Source organism: Diabrotica virgifera, chromosome 8, assembly GCF_917563875.1.
Source record: "Diabrotica virgifera virgifera chromosome 8, PGI_DIABVI_V3a".
Lineage (NCBI taxonomy): Eukaryota > Metazoa > Arthropoda > Insecta > Coleoptera > Chrysomelidae > Diabrotica > Diabrotica virgifera.
In genome coordinates this window covers 72,840,097-72,858,288 of record NC_065450.1, presented here as the reverse complement: position 1 = coordinate 72,858,288, position 18,192 = coordinate 72,840,097, and the positions used below count along the sequence as shown (strand labels likewise).

The window sequence follows — 18,192 nt, the reverse complement described above, 5'->3', positions numbered from 1 at the left end:
AAACTAAAGACGATAAAGAGCCCTAGCTCCAATAAAATCATGGATACAAGGCGGCTCAAACAAGACAAGACCTATGCGGAAACGAAATTTAAAATAAACGAGAACTTAAGAAAAGTCAAAGAAGATAGTGCGGAAAGTCTGACTGTTGACCAAAAATGGGGAAAAATTCAACATGCCTTAGTATCAGTTGGAAAAGACACCCTCAAACCACTTGGAGAAAAAACAAAATCTTGGATGACAGTAGAAATTCTTGAACTTATGGAAGAACGAAGAAAACATAAAACAAAAGACCCGAATAAATACAAAGAAATTCAGAGAAACATCAGAAAGAAAATTCGAGAGGCAAAAGAGAGGTGGCTCTCCGACAGATGCAAAGAAATAGAAGACCTGGATAAAAAGTATGACAGCTTTAATTTACACAAAAAAATCAAAGAAATGACAGGTTCTAGAAAAAGCACAAGAACGAATACCCTTAAAAATGATAAAGGGGATATTATTACTGACGTGAAGGAGAGATTGTGTCAATGGACCAATTACATCCAACAACTCTTTAATGATGAAAGAGGAGAACTGTCATTAGAAATCACAGAGGATACCGGACCACCAATATTAAGAGACGAAGTCATCTATGCCATCAAAAACACGAAAGACGGTAAAGCTACTGGACCAGATGATGTGCCCATCGAATTATTAAAACTGATTGATGAAGATGGTATTGATGTAATGGTTGAACTCTTTAATCTAATATATCAGACTGCCACAATCCCCAAACAATGGCTGCAATCGACCTTTGTAGCAATTCCCAAAAAGTCAAGTGCAACAACCTGCTCGGATCACAGAACAATATCTTTAATGAGTCACACACTTAAAACATTTTTGAAAATAATACACAGTAGAATTGTTAAAACTCTCGAATATGAAATCAGTGACACACAATTTGGCTTTAGAAATGGTATGAGCACGCGAGATGCTTTGTTCGGCTTGAATGTGCTGGCCCAGAGATGCATGGACATGAATCAGGATATGTACGTATGTTTTGTAGACTTTGAAAAGGCATTTGATAAAGTTCAACATAAAAAGCTTGTAGATATATTAAAAAGCAAAAATATTGACAGTCGTGACATGAAAATTATATCTAATAATTAGAATCAAACTGCCAAGGTAAGAGTTGACAACCAGGACACCCAAGATATCAAAATACAGAGAGGAGTCCGTCAGGGTTGCGTGCTGTCTCCACTACTTTTCAGTGTCTACAGTGAAGCGGTATTTCAAGAAGCGCTCTCAAATTCAATAGAAGGTATATTTATCAATGGAGAAGTTTTGAACAACTTACGTTTTGCAGACGATACAGTAATAATAACAGATAAAAACAATGATTTACAGAACGTTATGCAACGCCTTAATGAACGCTGTCATGAGTACGGACTGAAGATGAATTTAAAGAAAACTAAATGCATGATCATAACTAAATCAGCACAAGTAAACATCCAATTAACTATTGAAGATACTGTGATTGAGAGTGTGGATAACTACAAATACTTAGGAACATGGATAACATCAAATGTAGACCAAACCAAAGAAATTAAGACACGTATTGAAATAGCACGTGCATCATTCATTAAACTTAAAAAGTTTCTTTGTTGTCGGGATATAAGGTTAGAACTACGTCTAAGGATGCTTCGGTGTTACGTGTTCTCTACTCTTCTTTACGGCTTGGAAGCGTGGACGTTGAAACAAGTCCATTTGAATAAGTTGGCCGCCTTTGAATTTTGGTGTTACAGAAGAATCCTACGAATATCATGGATTCAAAGAATGTCGAACGTGGAAGTAACTAGAAGGATAGGAAATCAACCGGAAATAATACTAACTATCAAAAGACGAAAACTTGAGTACTTGGGACATGTGATGAGAGGGCAAAAATACTCATTATTACAACTTGTTATGCAAGGCAAAATCCGAGGAAAGCGAAATGTGGGAAGACGAAGAACATCCTGGCTTAAGAACTTACGGGAATGGTTCGAATGCAGTAGTGCAGAGCTATTTAGAGCGGCAGTCAACAGGGTCCGCATTGCTATGATGATTTCCAACCTTCGATAGAAGATGGAACTTAAAGAAGAAGAAGAATATATTCAATATCGTGATAATCCTGGACCATGACCATCTGATCATCCGCAAAACAAATAATGTATGTATAGCATGTTATCGTTTAGGGGCATAACCATATTTTTACATTTCCTTTTCCAGGATTTCAAAACTTGCCCCAAATATATTTTAAATAGCGTCGGCGATAGACAGCAGCCCTGTTTCAAACCCTTATTCACCTAAAAATCCTGACGAGATTTAATTCTTCTTCTTCTTTAAGTACCGTGCCCAAATTTTTAGGCGTTGGTAGCTTCCATAACAATTTGCCGATATCGTTCTCGATCTTGTGCGGCATGTAACAATTGATCTGCTGATAAGCCAGTCCATTGACGAAGGTTTAGGAGCCATTAATATTTCTTTCGACCAATTCCTCTTTTTCCGTCGATCTTTCCATTGAGTATTAACTGCAGCATCCTGTATCTGCTACCTCTCATTATATGCCCCAGATATTCAAGTTTTCTCTTTTTTATCATCTTCATTAAGTCACCTTCGCCTTGACCTACTCTGTTTAAGACTTCTCTGTTTGAAATGCGTTGAACCCAAGATATTCTGAGCATTCTACGATACGACCACATCTCAAAGGCTTCTAATTTGTTCATCATGTTAACCTTCATGATCCAGGTTTCACATCCATATAGTAATACAGGATACACATAACATTTTAGGAACTTGATTCTTAGTTGTAAGTTCAGCTGAGAGTTGCTCAGAATAGATCTAAGTTTCATAAATGCTCCTCTTGCAATTTCTATACGAGTTTTAATTTCTTCATCCGGATTTAGTGTCTCGTTTATCCAACATCCTAGGTATTTAAAATGGTTAACTTTTGTTATTGATTCATCATTGACAATTAGTTGCATAGGGCCGACGTCTTGTTTACTAACCACAAGTAACTTTGTCTTTATTGCATTTATGGTAAGTCCGTTATTGGAGCATTCTCTAGTGACTCGATCTATAAGGAATTGAAGATCTTCGATATTTTCAGCCATGATCGCGGTGTCGTCTGCTTATCTGATGTTGTTAATAGTTTCTCCCCCGATTCGAACTCCACATTGTCCTTCCAAGGCTTCATTAAAAATTATTTCTGAGTATACGTTAAACATAGTTGGTGATAACACACAACCCTGTCTGACACTTCTTTGAATGCAAATTTTGTCTGTTTCTTTGCCGTCTACCAGAATAGAAGCTTCTTGATTCCAATATAGATGTTGTAAAATTCTCAGATCTTTATCGTCTATTCCAATCATTTCTAGATATTCAAACAACCTATCATGTTGAACTCTATCAAACGTCTTCTCAAAATCTATAAAGCAGACGTAAATTGGTTTCTGTACTTCCCATGATCGTTGAAGTAATGTTAACATTGAGAACAAAGCTTCCCTTGTTCCCAATCCTTCTCTGAAACCGAATTGTTTGTTTCCCATTGTCTCTTCACATTTCTGCTTGATTCTATTAAGAATTATCTTAAGAAGTAGCTTGAGAGAGTGGCTCATGAGACTAATTATTCTAAAGTCTTTACATGATGATGTATTAGACTTTTTTGGGAGTGGAATAAATGTAGACTCTAACCATATCTGTGGCATCATGCCAGTCTCGTATATATGGTTATAAATGTTTGTTAGTTGTGAGACATTGTCGTCATCCAGAAGTTTGAGCCAGTCTGATGGTATTTGGTCAGGGCCTGGAGATTTCCCATTTTTGCTATGTTTGATGGCTTTCTCTACTTCCGCTTTTAAAATACTAGGACCAGTATTCGTATACTTTGTGGTGTTAAGTGGTGGCCTTGTATCCAGGAAGAGCTCTTTTATATAGTTAGTCCATTCTTCCTTTTTTTCATCCAAGTCGAGAATTATTTTACCTTTGGAGTTTCTCATAAAGTGAGGAGTTCTTTTTCTCTGAGTGTAGGTAATTTCTTTAAACTTTTTATGTACATTAAACTCGTCATGTTTTCTTTGTAGTTCTTCCATTTCACGACATCTTTGTGCCATCCAGTCCTCTTTTGCTTGCTTAACCTCGTATCTTATTTGTCGATATATCTCTCTATACCGAATCTCGTCTTTGTTTTTCCAATTTTTTCTTTGTTGAATAAGGTCTAGTATTTTATCGGTCATCCAATCCTTTTTCTTTATTGGGTCTTTTTCTGGTTTCAAAACTTCGTTTGCTATGGTGACCATGGCGGAATTCATGATATCTAGATTTTGACCGATATTTTCTTGTCCAGATCTTTCTAACTGTTTTTTAATCTCACGATTCATCTTATTTTCGAACTCATCTGATATTACGGCATTTCTTAGGAGTCGAGTATTAGGTTTCTTCTGCGTTGTGGGGGCTTTTATTCTTTTTAGTTTTAGTTTGAATCCAGCACAGAGCAAATTATGGTTAGTGGCTGCGTCTGCACTTGGGTATGTTTTTGCAGATGTAATACTGTTTCTAAACCTTCTATTAATGATAATGTAGTCAATTTGATTTCTGACTATCTTTCCCTCTTGATCAGCTGGAGATTTCCAGGTATATAGTCGTTTTTTAGGTTGCTGAAACAAAGTATTTGCTATAATGCATTTCTCTTCTTGGCAGAACTGTATTAGTCTTTGCCCTCTTTCGTTCCTTTCTCCAAGTCCATACTTTCCGGTTATATCTTGTGTGATTTCGGCACCAACTTTTGAGTTGAAGTCTCCCATAATAATTGTAGCTTCATGTTTTTTTGTGCTCCGGAGAATTTGTTTAATTTGGCTGTAGAATTGCTCAATTTCTTCATCTGGTTTGTCAGCTGTTGGCGCATAGACTTGTATTATATTAATATTCAGTAGTTTATTTTGCAGCTGAATCATCATGATACGATAATTGAAAGGGACGAAATTTCGGATACAGTTACGAATTTCTTCTTTGACAATGATTGCGACTCCGTTACGTCTGGGTCCTTCTGCCTTTCCCGAGTGGTATACAATGTATCCATTACTCTCAAATATGTTTGACCCTAGCCATTTCGTCTCGCATATACCTAGGATAGGAATGTCTAGTCTGGCCATTTCTAGCTGAATATTTTGTAATTTCGCACCTTCAAACATAGTTGTTACGTTCCACGTAGCTATCTTGTGGATTTCCACGACACGGGGTTTTCGTGTGTTGACGACCTGAGAGGCCCCGTGGTCTGGTTGTGATCTTCCTCCCCTGCCGGATCTTGGATTCCGAAGTCCATGATCATTAAATGTATCTATAGTTTCCTTATCTGTCATGGGAAGCTGTACTAGAGATATCCACAAGGATCTTTAATGTAGTGGTTTCTCCTGGCCTTCTACATCCTGATGCCGTTGACCATTTCCTGGTTCCTCCGCCTTTGAGACCGATTTCTCGGTCTCAGGACAACAGAGTGCCCTACCACTCACCAACTCATCCGCCCGAAGCCGTTGGTCAGTAAGTGGGGGATTGCTTATTCAGTTTAACTTAATTCTTGAAATAACTTTTTACTACAACTAGCGAAACCTGAATATACCGGTTTGTTGTATTCTAGTGATTTTTCTTGCTACAGAACATTGAGTAGACCCGTAGTAACCTATGGTGGTGAAACATGGGTAATGACTAGACTTAGGCAAATATGCAAATTGCATATTTTGCATATAATGCATAAAAAATGCAAAAATGTTAAATTTTGCATATTTTTATAAAAGTGAGCATAAAGTGCATATAATTTAAAAATTTGGTGTTAACTATATATTTTTATATTTAAACTTACAGATAGCATGAAAATGCCAATATTTAATTTTGTTTTATAATCACCTAGTATTTAAATTCTTGGTATAGTACCTAAAAAAAGACAGCGGCTTATAGTTTTGTCACGTTTTGTCCTGGAATTAAGGGTTTGTGTTTGCCAGTTTATGTCTCTAGGTAAAAATTTTTATTTGGACGGTATGTTTCACTTGCTTTCCCTTTTGTTGTAAAATTGGAGGCGTAAACAACGTGTATTTCTAATTGTGAATAATTATTGTGCTTTGAAAATGCCGAAAATAAGCAATGTATACAATTCTTGGTATAGTAACTAAAAAAGACAGCGGCTTATAGTTTTGTCACGTTTTGTCCTGCAATTAAGGGTTTGTGTTTGCCAGTTTATGTCTCTAGGTAAAAATTTTTATTTGGACGGTATGTTTCACTTGCTTTCACTTTTGTTGTAAAATTGGAGGCGTAAAAAACGTGTATTTCTAATTGTGAATAATTATTGTGCTTTTAAAATGCCGAAAATAAGCAATGTTTCAACTTGGATAAAATCTTACAAAGAGCTATCTATGGATATGGATAAAGTTTATTGCTCATGTTGTGGCAAAACCGTAAGTACATACGTATTATTTTTTATTTTATTTTAAAAATTTACACGGTTGTGCAAACAAATATTTTAAAATTGGAGATTATGTTTAAGAAAAGTACCGACACAAGGCTAGTTCGCAATAAATAGATGTATTTTTTCTTTTTTCAAGCATTTTTTTAAACTCCTTGCGATAAAAAAATAGGATACGTATTTAAAATTCAAATCATTCAATAGTCTACTGAAAGGTCGCTAACATTTTTTTAACAATAGCATAGTTTGCTTTAATTTTGCTAAAAACAAAAACATATCATATATTGGACTTAATTAATTAAGTGCTTTTAATTTATGCTCACAGTATTTTTTCTTTAAATGTAAACAGAAAAGACCAAGAGCCTTTTGTAAATATTTGGGAGTTCTTCCTTCTTGCACAGTCATTTCCTGGCATTTTCAAGATTACTACACCGATTTTTATTTGATTTAATTCAAATATTTTAGTTGTTATGCAAAACCGGTTCATTTTTAGTTTATTTCTACAATCTTAGATTTTAAAAATGGGTACAACTATAGAATATTTATATCCTTTTTTAGATTTCATCTGAAAAAAAAAAATTCAAATGGATCAGTATGTCAGAACCGCGAAACATTTAGCTAAAAAAGTAAAAACCACATCCGGTGAAAAAGATCAACCTTCAGTGTCCAAGTGCTTTCAGTCAAGTTCCAAAAAACAAACCGAACAAGAAACTTTTAACGAAGACTTGTGTCGTGCATTATTATCCTCTAATATACCGCTTTCAAAATTATCTAATGAAAACTTTAGTTCTCTAATGTTGTTCTGAAGCTATTTTCTTGTGGAATTTTTATAATCAAGTATATTCAAATGGGAAATAAGCCACAATTTTACCTAAAAATGATTTTATTAACGTTTCGACGCCCAGGAAGTCGTTTAAAGTTAAACGATTAAAGTTAAACTTTAATTTATTAAAGTCGTCCCAGGAACGCAACTCATCAATATTGGCAATATCATTTTAAAGTCGTCTACTTTAAAATGTATAATACGTGTCTGAATTGCCGATATAAATGAGTCAGATTAAATAAATTATTAGAAGAATTTTTTACTAAGCAACACCATTTTTGTTTATTTAGTATTATTTTGTATTTTGACAACGACACCCGACTTGGGCGTCGAAACGTTAATAAAATCATTTTTAGGTAAAATTGTGGCTTATTTCCCATTTGAATATATTTAGTTCTCTTTTAAAAAAAATATTGCAAACAAAACATTCCCAGTGAACGAACTCTAAAGAGAAATAATGTCAATTTGTTATTTATACTCCTCAATTATCCACAACATAAAAGCCGAAATAGGTAATAATTACTTTTACATATGTGTGGACGAGACCACTGACTCGTCAGGAAGATACATTGTTCACTTATTGATTGGTGTACTTAGCGATGAAACCTTTCCAAAATCGTATTTAATTTCCTGTAAGCAAGTGGAAAAAACCAACCCTCTAACAATATCACGGTTTCTACAAGAAGCATTAGCAAACTTTTTTCTTCCTGCTGCTGTGCCTAATGATAAATTATTGTTTATTTTATCTGATGCCACACCATATATGGTGAAAGCAGGTTTAAAAATATTTTATCCAAATTTAATACATGTCACTTGTTTAGCGCATGGAATAAACAGATTTGCGGAGGAAGTAAGAAAAAAATTTCCACTAGTTAACAGTTTAATAGCGAGCATCAAAAAGGTATTCCTGAAATCACCTGTAAGAATACAATGTTACAGAAATATGCTTCCTGCTGTTCCACTGCCACCGCAACCCATTTTAAGACGTTGGGGAACATGGTTGGAAGCAGCTAATTTCTATGCTGATCATTTTGTTTATTTAAAAAAAATTAACCTTTTAACGGATGATAGTTGCCAATCTTTATTGGAAGCTAAGCAAGCCTTCCAAAATAACATCCTCCAACAGCAACTGTCATTCATAAAATCAAATTATAGTTTTGTCCAGAAAACTATAACTCAATTAGAATCCTCCAAATTATCATTGTTAGAGAATACGGTTTTAATAAAAGAATTTGAGTCATTGTGTCAAAACGTTAAAGGTACTATTGGAAAGGAAATTTTTCAAAAATTTTAAGTAACCATGTAAAAACATAGTGGTTACCAGGTTCTTTCTGAAGTGGTTCGAGTACTAGCTGGGACATTTTCCGAACCACTTAATTTAGAACCATCTATTATAGGAAATTTAAAAAATGCCCCAGTTACATCAGTTGATGTCGAAAGAAGTTTTTCTATTTACAAATATATGTATTCAGATAGAAGCCATAAGTTTTTATTAGAAAATTTTGAACATCATTTGATAATCTATTGTTACCACAATTCAAAATAATATTTACATGTTAAAATAATTGTATATGTTATGTATCTATTAATATTGTAAGTATTTTTATAAATAAAAAAAATCTAAATATTTTTTATTACATGCATATTTTCTAGATAAATATGCATATTTTGCATAAAATACTGCATATTTATGCGCATATTTCACATTTTTTTATTTGCATATTTGCCTAAGTCTAGTAATGACGGATGGTGAAAATTGGATAAAAAGATGAAGCCCAACTCAGGGCATTCGAGAGAAAGATACTGAGAAAAGTATATAGCCCTGTGCAAGAGGAAGACGGCACATGGAGAATCAGGAGAAACGATGAAGTTAATGAACTGAATGAAGGGTATGATATTGTAAGATTTGTAAAAAGTCAAAGAATGTCATAACTGTGACATGTTCAGAGACAAGCAAATGAGAAAACAGCAAAGAAAATATTACAATGAAAGCCGATAGGAAGATGGCAAAAATGACTACCATGAATATAAGACAAAGGAGAAGAAAGGCAAAACCCATCCAGGATTATGATGCCAAAAGAAGAAGAAATTATTTTTCTTGCTCTTGCTTTATTATAAATATAGCCTCGGTGCATGATATTCCCGACCTAAATCCTTGTTATTCTTCTGCTAATGTTATAATTTCATTCAGTTTATTTGTTATCACTTTGGCTGTTAATTTTAAGTGTTGTGATTAATAAATTAATTCCTCTGTAATTCTCTGGATCCGATTTATCTCCCTTTTTGAAGAGTGGTATTAAGATGCTTGATTTCCATTCTTCTGGTATTCTGTTTTATTTTGATACTATTTGTATTAGTTTTCATAATTGCTTGATTAGATCTCATCCTCAATACTTTAGGTTCGTTCAGCTTTATATCACCTCCTGCTAATAGGGCTTTTCATCGATTGTCATTTGTTTCGAGCTTCTGCCATATGTTGTATAATCTGTGTATAATATTAACAATACACGGATTATACGAGATATGACAGAAGCTCGAAACAAATGACCAGGGCCCCCGCAAGGCTGACTGGCGCCCGCGTGCGGGACATATTTTGGCGCCCTTTAAATCTACTATATAAAACTAATAAATATTTTTGAAAGATTTAAACGCAGAATGAAAGACTACATTATTATTGAGGCCGAAAGTCCCTGAAAACTTCTATAATGTTTATTTTAATAAGTTACAGGGGTGAAAATAAAAGAGAAAATTTAGTATGATTTTTAACCTGGGAGCAGTCGCGCCGTTAGAAAAAATCTAACATTTTTAATTTAATTTCCACATCACTTAAAATAACAACAAATAAAAAAGATTGTCCAATATTTTTTACACGAAAACAAAAGTTTAAAATCAGGGCAGAATAAACCCAACGGATACTGCAATAATAGTCATAATTATTAACATTAATATAAAATAAAATTTTAAACCTTTCACTGTAGGAAACCACCCGTTCACCAGTAACAGTAATAGTCCAGAGAAATAAGATTTTTCTCGTGGCACATCCCCTCCAGGCCGAAACCAAATTTTTTGAGTAGTATGGACATCTATATTAATAACCTTTATGTTTCCTGCAGACGATTTTGATGATATACATAGTTATAAAAAAATGAAGATCAAAAAACGGTAAATTTTCGCTTTTTTCGCCCATAACCAAAACGTTAAGCATTTTAAACAAATTTGAGCGTAAGAAACTCATAAATCATCTAAAAAATTTCAATATGGCGTTCGCTGAGTATGTCTATCCTTATTGGTTGCTTACAAAATTGCAAAATAAATCATAAATTTTGAGTTTTAATAAATATTCATAACTTATGTAAAAATTAACTTAGAACCTTCTTATTACACGAATTGCTGAGACTTCTGGTGCTTAAATTATATTTTAAATTTTAAAGCAATTGGTAAAATAGTTTAAAAGTTATTTAATTTGTTTATCCCAAATTCATTTTTTTGCAACACTATAAGTCAGAAAATTATGAGGTTACAGTAAGACTTCTGACAGTTTATAGAAGAAGAACATTAATACTATTGACTTAATTAAAAAAACTGACAAAAATAATTTTAAAAGTGTAAAATTATTTTGCAAAAACACGTCGATTTTTTACTTACTTAAAAACAATTAGAATAACTTTTTAACCGTTACCCGTAGAAAAATTATTTTTTCATATTTGGCAAGACTGAATTTTTATACACATTTAGAAAGAAAAATAATTGTCCTAGGACAATTAGGGACGAAGTTAGCCCCCCTTTTTTTATTCACATGTTTTTGCAAAATAATTTTGCAGTATTTATAATTATTTTTTGTATTTTTTTTATTTAAATTAATAGTATAAATCTTCTTCTTTCATAAACTATCCAAAGTATTACTGTATCTTCATCAATTTCTGACTTATAGCGTTGCAAAAAAAGTAATTTGGGATAAACAAATTAAACACCATTTAAACTATTTGACCAATTGCTTTGAAATTTAGGGTATGATTTAAGCACCGGAAGTCTCAGCATTCCATTTAATAAGAACGTTCTAAGTTAATTTTTACATAAGTTATGAATATTTATAAAAACTCAAAATTTATTATTTATTTTGCAATTTTCTAAGCAACCAATAAGGATAGACATATTCAGCGAACGCCGTATTGAAGTTTCACTCTCAAATTTGTTTAAAATACAGTCGGAAAAATAAAAGAATACCCATGAACGAACATATAAAACACGCTGTATTTTCCTGTCACCGTGTCACACAAAAAATTGGCCAGCTAAAATACATGTAATAATTATTGTTACATGTACTTGCACTGGACAATTTCCTTTGTGATACGGTGACAGGAAAATACAGCGTGTTCTATATGTTCGTTCATGGGTATTCTTTCATTTTTCCGACTGTACTTAACTTTTTGGTAATAGACGAAAAAAGCGAAAATATACCGGTTTTTGATCTTCATTTGTTTATAACTATGTGTATCATCAAAATCGACTGCAAGAAACATATAGGTTATTAATATAGATGTACATACTACTCAAAAAATTTGGTTTCGGCCTGAAGGGGGTTGTGTCACCCACAGGATATTTTTTTCCTTATTTTTCTGAACTATAAATAATATTTGTGCCTAATAGACGAGAAGGGAAAATGTATTATCAAATACATAATCATAATTCATAGAGTATTTGTTTACTTAAAAATAATTATCATAAATTCTAGTAAAAGATTCATTACACGAGTAAAACTGCTTGATCCAGCAAGTTGTGTTTTTGTACGAGTAAACTGCTAAGTTGCGTTTTATGGGTGTTAATGATTTATGTTTCTACTCGTCAAGGAGTGTGATTTGATGTTTATTTGACTATTTTCAGAGTCGCTTTAGTTTACAACATAAAATCGATTGGATGGTATGCCAAGAGTAATTCAATCTATTTCAAAGAAAAAAATTAGGAAGGAACAACAAAATATATTTTTGACGGAGTAAGTTCAGTATTTCAGGACGGGAATAATTATTTCTCCAGTAATAACACAATATTTGATTTTTGAGATTTCTCTAGCTGTTCATGAAATAATTAAAATTGTATATAAAAAATGATTATCTCATTTAAAATTAAAATTAAAATTTAAATATTTCTTATTTACCAAACCTTTGGTTTGGCGCCCTTTCGGGGATACGCCCGCGTGCGCCGCACGCGTTGCACGACCGGTTACGGGGGCCCTGCAAATTACTGTGAATGAAAAGCCCTATTGTCTACTTTTTATTTTCCTTAGTGCTCGGTTTACCTTCCCTTCGTTAATGTTTATTTCTTCGTTTTTGACTTAACTTTTAATTTAATTTTTGGAGACAAATCTGAAAAGTTTTTTAATAAATCTGAAAAGTTTTTTAATAAATCTTTTTAATTTTTAATTGTTTAATTTTTACTACATCTGAAATAAAGATATTTTCAGAAGAACCAGGAACACCGTTATGTTTGTTAGAAAAACAAAAGTGCATGGAAAGGGCTGAAAGTAAGTTACAGTTTATTTATTTAACAAAGTTAAAATCAATATCAGTAAAAGAATTAATATTAAAATTAAACTCACCAGGCTTCCGGGTTGAACCGCGTTGTTGGTTTCTAGGCCGAGCTTTCGACGTCCTTTCTGACGTCATCTTCAGGGCTTCCGGGGTCTCAGTCTCCTGAGGCTCCAGACACTACACTCACTACTCACTACTTCACTACTTACTATAATACTGTTGTGCTCGATGTGGGAACGGCCATTTATATTGTGATTCGCTGACGTGGCCTTTGGTTGGGGGTTGGCGCGAAGGTTGGCATACAAAAAAGATTCCTGAATAACCGGAATCTTTGAAAAAATTTCCCATGTCAATTGTTAGATAACATTTAAATGTAATATTACAATGTTTTAGCGTTGTTTTCGTTAAATAATGAAGATCATGAAGTTTGGGGTGATGTGGACAATGATAACACTGAAGTAGATTGTAACTGTAAACCAACCTGTTCTGATATCACATATGGGACCGAATTATCGTATAATAATCTCATATTACAGATATTAAATAAGACTTTAAGAGAAGAGATGGATTTTGAAAAGTAAGTATCGTATATTTGTTTAGTGTGTAAAAGCATGTATGTATTGCGCGCGGTTTATATACACCGCGAGGAAAAAGTCATGGATATAGAAAATTCATGCTCATTTTCATAGTTGATTTTTGAAGTTATACTTCTTTAGGCACGAGGGTGAATTTTTACATTCCCTGGGCAAGCGCACACCGACAGTATGGTATTAGTCGCTACATCTTTATGTAGCGCAAATAAGGTGTGAGTGAACAGAATATATTATTAGTGTTTTTAGTAAATTAGGCCATTAAAATGTTACATTTTTTAGGCCATACCTTGCATTTGTTAGAGGAGTCAATTTTATTTCTTTAATGTGTAGGTGGTATCAGTAGAAGCTTAAGTTTAAGTTTTTGGTGTCGGGACCCTTGTACCACGGCCGCCATCTTGGAAATGGAGTGCAAAGGGATTTCGCGCTATATCTCGTAAACTACCAACCCTGCGGAAAATCTAATTAAACATAAAATGTAGCAAATTAAATTTTCTACAATTTTGTTTCTATTACTTTTTATCGTCAAGTGAGGAAAAAAAAAAGATATAAACAAAAATAAGTAAAAATTGTTTAACAAGTTTCTTTTTGGAGGTTATAACTTTGTTTCAGTTCATTTTAAAATAAAATAGCAGTATATCAATTTTGTAGAGGGTTTTTCAGCGAACAATTTCCACTATAAGGTTATTTAATTCTATTTATGTATTTAGATTTTACAGCGCTCCAAACTTTACCAGATGCTCGAATGCTCACAGGGATACATTAAAAAAAGGTTAGGCTTACTCTTCTATCTATATAAATTTCTTATTCATACAATTTATTATGATTTTAACATTCTTATGCTATTATTAATGTATTTTTGACCTTTCTCCCCACTATAAAACTTATAACCGTAAGCATATATAGAAAACGCCCAAGAAGTTGTTTGAGGACAAATTCGCCGGTCCAGAAGAAGAATGACGCAACTGCAAAATACAAAATTCTTAAGAAGAACAAAAAAACGATTTTTGATATCAAAATTATAAAGTATGATCAAAATTAGCCATCCACCACACCGTGACCTGGATCTCGAAATATAAGCGGTTTTTGGGGTGTGCCGCTTGTCTATGAAGTAACATAACTTTTTTCTTATTGTATATTTTGACTTAAAATTTTCCAAAACACTTCTTCATGAATCAAATTTTATTATTGTGTTGGTAAAATTATAAACTAAAAAGTTTGTCACTCAACTTTTTTAACTAAACATGAAAATAACGAAATATGGTGACAAAATGTTTAAAAATTAACAACTCCTTTTATAATGTGTTTAAACATTTTGTGCAAATTTCATTGTTAACTAAATACCTCAAAGATGACACACTAAAAGTTTCAAAAGGAAATATTTACAGCGACGAATGATACAGCGAGGTAACTTTGAAAAATCATAAAAATTAATTATTGGCATTTTTGTATAAAATTTGACTTTTGAACATGTTCCACCAACTCTAGATAAAAATCAACTTCATATTCGGATTCAGCGACCTCGAAAACATAAAAAATGACCAACATTCGTCATTCACCTTAAATTTGATTTTCGTGGTCGGCATAACGTAATTTTAATTAATATAAAGTATTGTTTTTATTGTATTCCTATGAGAATTAGAGAATCTGGTCAAGTTTGGAGCGCTGTAAAACCTAGATAATAAATAAAATTAAACAACTTTATAGTGAAAACTGTTCATCGAAAAATCCTCTACAAAATAGCTATTATGTTATTTTATTGTGAAATGACCGGAAAAAAAGTTATAACCTCCAAAAGGAAACTTCTTACAACATTTTCTCTTATTTTTGTTTATAACTTCTTTGTTGGTCACTTGACGATAAAAAGTAATAGATGTAAAATTGTAGAAAATTTAATTTGCTACATTTTATGTGTTACTAAATTTTCTGTAGGGTTGCTAGTTTAGGAGATACAGCGCGAAAGCCCTTTGCAGCAATTTTTCCAATATGGCGACCGGGGGGACAAGGGTCCCGACCCCAAAAACTTGAACTTAAGCTTCTACTGAACCCCCCTACACATTAAAAAAATAAAATTGACTCCTCTAAGAAATGCACACTAAATGTAACATTTCAATGGATTCAATATATTTATTATAATTTTTGTGTATTTGGATTTGTCTTCCACGGGAATAAGGTATTTTATAATAATAGTAAGTTTATTTAAAGTATTTTTGTATACTTCACTTGGTCTATTAAATTTGTCAGTATCTATGAGAAATCTTGTCAAAGCAAAGGGAATTTAGCTCAGTGGTAGAGCGTGTGACCGAAGATCGAGAGGTCCTCGGTTCGGTAGTAAGTAAAAATTAATTTAATCTTTAAATAAAATACAAATAACCTCTTGAAAATATATTTATTTCGTTGAAATCATATAATAGAAGTATAACTTCTTACGTGCGTACAAAGTACACACACGTTCTTTTTTTTGTGAACGGATTAACGGATTCCGCTATTTTTTTTATTATTTTAGATATTTCTTCAGTATTTACACAGTTGGGCCAAGATTTACTCAAACTTCTTTTTTGTACTTACACCGGGTGGAAGAAAACAGTTAAGAGCATACAGTAGCGATCAAGAGGTAGCAACAAACGCGGTCCAAGATTGCCGCTGTAATTTTGAATAGTTTATCGAGATATTTGGCACACATATCCGTAATATAATAAAGAATGGCGGTACAGAGCCCAATTTCAGAAATATGTTAGTATGTGGAAATTACTCTATAACTAAATAAAATATTGCAAGAAGGAGTCTGTACCGCCATTAAGAAAGATAAAAATATACACTTTCTTCAAATAAACTTTTATATCCCATCCTAGATTTTGTGTCACATTGGATCTACTAAAAATCGATTTTCTATAACAAGAAATCGAACGTTACTGACTCGGCAACATTTCGCGCCTACGAGTGTAAAAATTATTGTTTTTGATAGTATAAAAATGTCACTGTCAATGTCGAATTACCGACGCACTGTTGCCTCACTGTTGAAAGTTCGCAGAACTTTCGAAAACCAAAAATATTGATGACGCGCTACTGTTTACTCTTAAGGCTATCGGTACATAATTCGCAAATATTTTACGGCTATCCCTACTTTTTCTGTCTTTACACGGCAAATTACGTGTAGTAAAATTCACACTGGTATGGATATGTAAACCTAGAATGTCATTCTACTTGAAAATGTCATCGTTAACTTAAAGAGATGGCTTTTGAATGTTCTTGGAGAACTTTTATTTGTAAAATTGCAAATTATTAATTCAGTTAATAAGTGTGAATTTTTTCACTAACTATGTATTCAGTGATTGTAATAATTTATATGTACAATACTGAATCGAGAAAAGAGGAAAAGCGTTAAAGTGATTTTTTCATAATATATTATAACTATGGAATAACCCCCTCTGTGGCGCAGTGGTAAGAGCGCCTACCTTTGAAACGAAAGGTCGGGAGTTCGAATCCTACCAAGGGCAGAAATTTTTCATTTATTATAAATTAATAAATGAAAAATAGTTTATGTCCTTGTGGGATCGATACTCACCGGAGGGACCGCAGACGTTCGGAAACAATTAGCGTCTCTTTGCAAAGACAATGACGTCGACATTGCAAAGTAACAAGACACTTACTCAACACACACACTACACATTACTCCCCTGACTTAGTGATAAGTTATACAATTACGTGGTTAAAGGTTCTAGTTCTAAACCAAAGCCAGAATCAGAGAAAAAAAAAAAAGATAACTATGGAACGCTTACAATTTTGAACATCTTTAACAACAAAATACTTGGATCACAGAATATATTATCCTGATATTATCCTTATTCCCTTATCCCTATATTATCCTTCTCTGCTTGGATCTTCCACAAATAATACACAATAAATACCTTTTTATTTAGTTCACGTCTTAAATCAATTATTTATCAAATACACTATATTTCAATATTATTTAATCAACAACGCAAAATATTCCAGATGCCATGCAAAATATTTAAAATTGTCACTGATTGTCACTGTTTGACTGACAATTATGCTGACAATATTCTATTCGACTGAGTGCGTTGTAAGACAAAGATAGATTTGGAAAATATTATCACGGACATTGTGTTCATTTTTTTCGAATCCTGAAAAAACCAATAAATATTTTTGAGAAATTTAAACGCAGAATGAAAGACTAAATTATTACCGAGGGCCGAAAGTCCCTTAGAATAAATAAAAAGTTTATTTTGAATGAGATATTTGAAATTAAAAATCACACTAAATTTTCTCTTAGTTTTTTACCCCTGTAACTTATTAAAATAAACATTATAGAAGTTCTCAGGGACTTTCGGCCCTCGCTAATAATGTAATATTTCATTCTGCGTTTAATATTTTCAAAAATACGTATTAGTTTTCTCAGGATTCGAAAAAAATGAATCCCCATTTGAATAGCATTGCAGCCGAAAATACGTACCCATCCTCTTAACAAAACTTTAAAAACAGAAAGGCACATAACGTAAACAGTTTTTATCGACACCTATAAGACTTATTTGTCGACCTGGTAAGTGGTATGCTCAGCGCAACATAAGAGAGACGAGATTGTTTAATCGAGGCTCTGTGATGTTTTGGGGTGGAATTTCCCTGATAGTAATACGGATTTGGTGTCTACGTGGATGCTCTTTAAATAGCGAGAGGTACAAAAATACACTTATTTTTTTTTCTCTGAACACTCTTTTCTTTTCGCGCTATACAGGGTGTCCCAGACTAATTTAGCCACGCTATATCTGT

The 18,192-nt window shown here is 33.0% G+C and overlaps 1 protein-coding gene across 6 annotated transcripts in view; it reads left to right on the top strand.

Annotated features, from left to right (window-relative positions):
• The window catches only part of LOC126890677 (pickpocket protein 28-like), a 106,450-nt gene that overhangs the window by 83,471 nt on the left and 4,787 nt on the right, over positions 1-18,192 (top strand). For 4 of the 6 annotated variants that reach the window (XM_050659799.1, XM_050659798.1, XM_050659797.1 and 1 more), the window contains exons 8-9: positions 12,748-12,807; positions 13,208-13,391. In XM_050659799.1, the coding sequence (XP_050515756.1) occupies positions 12,748-12,807; positions 13,208-13,391 (244 nt within the window). The remainder of the gene's footprint in view (positions 1-12,747; positions 12,808-13,207; positions 13,392-18,192) is intronic. The other 2 variants (XM_050659800.1, XM_050659801.1) reach the window with 2 other exon arrangements.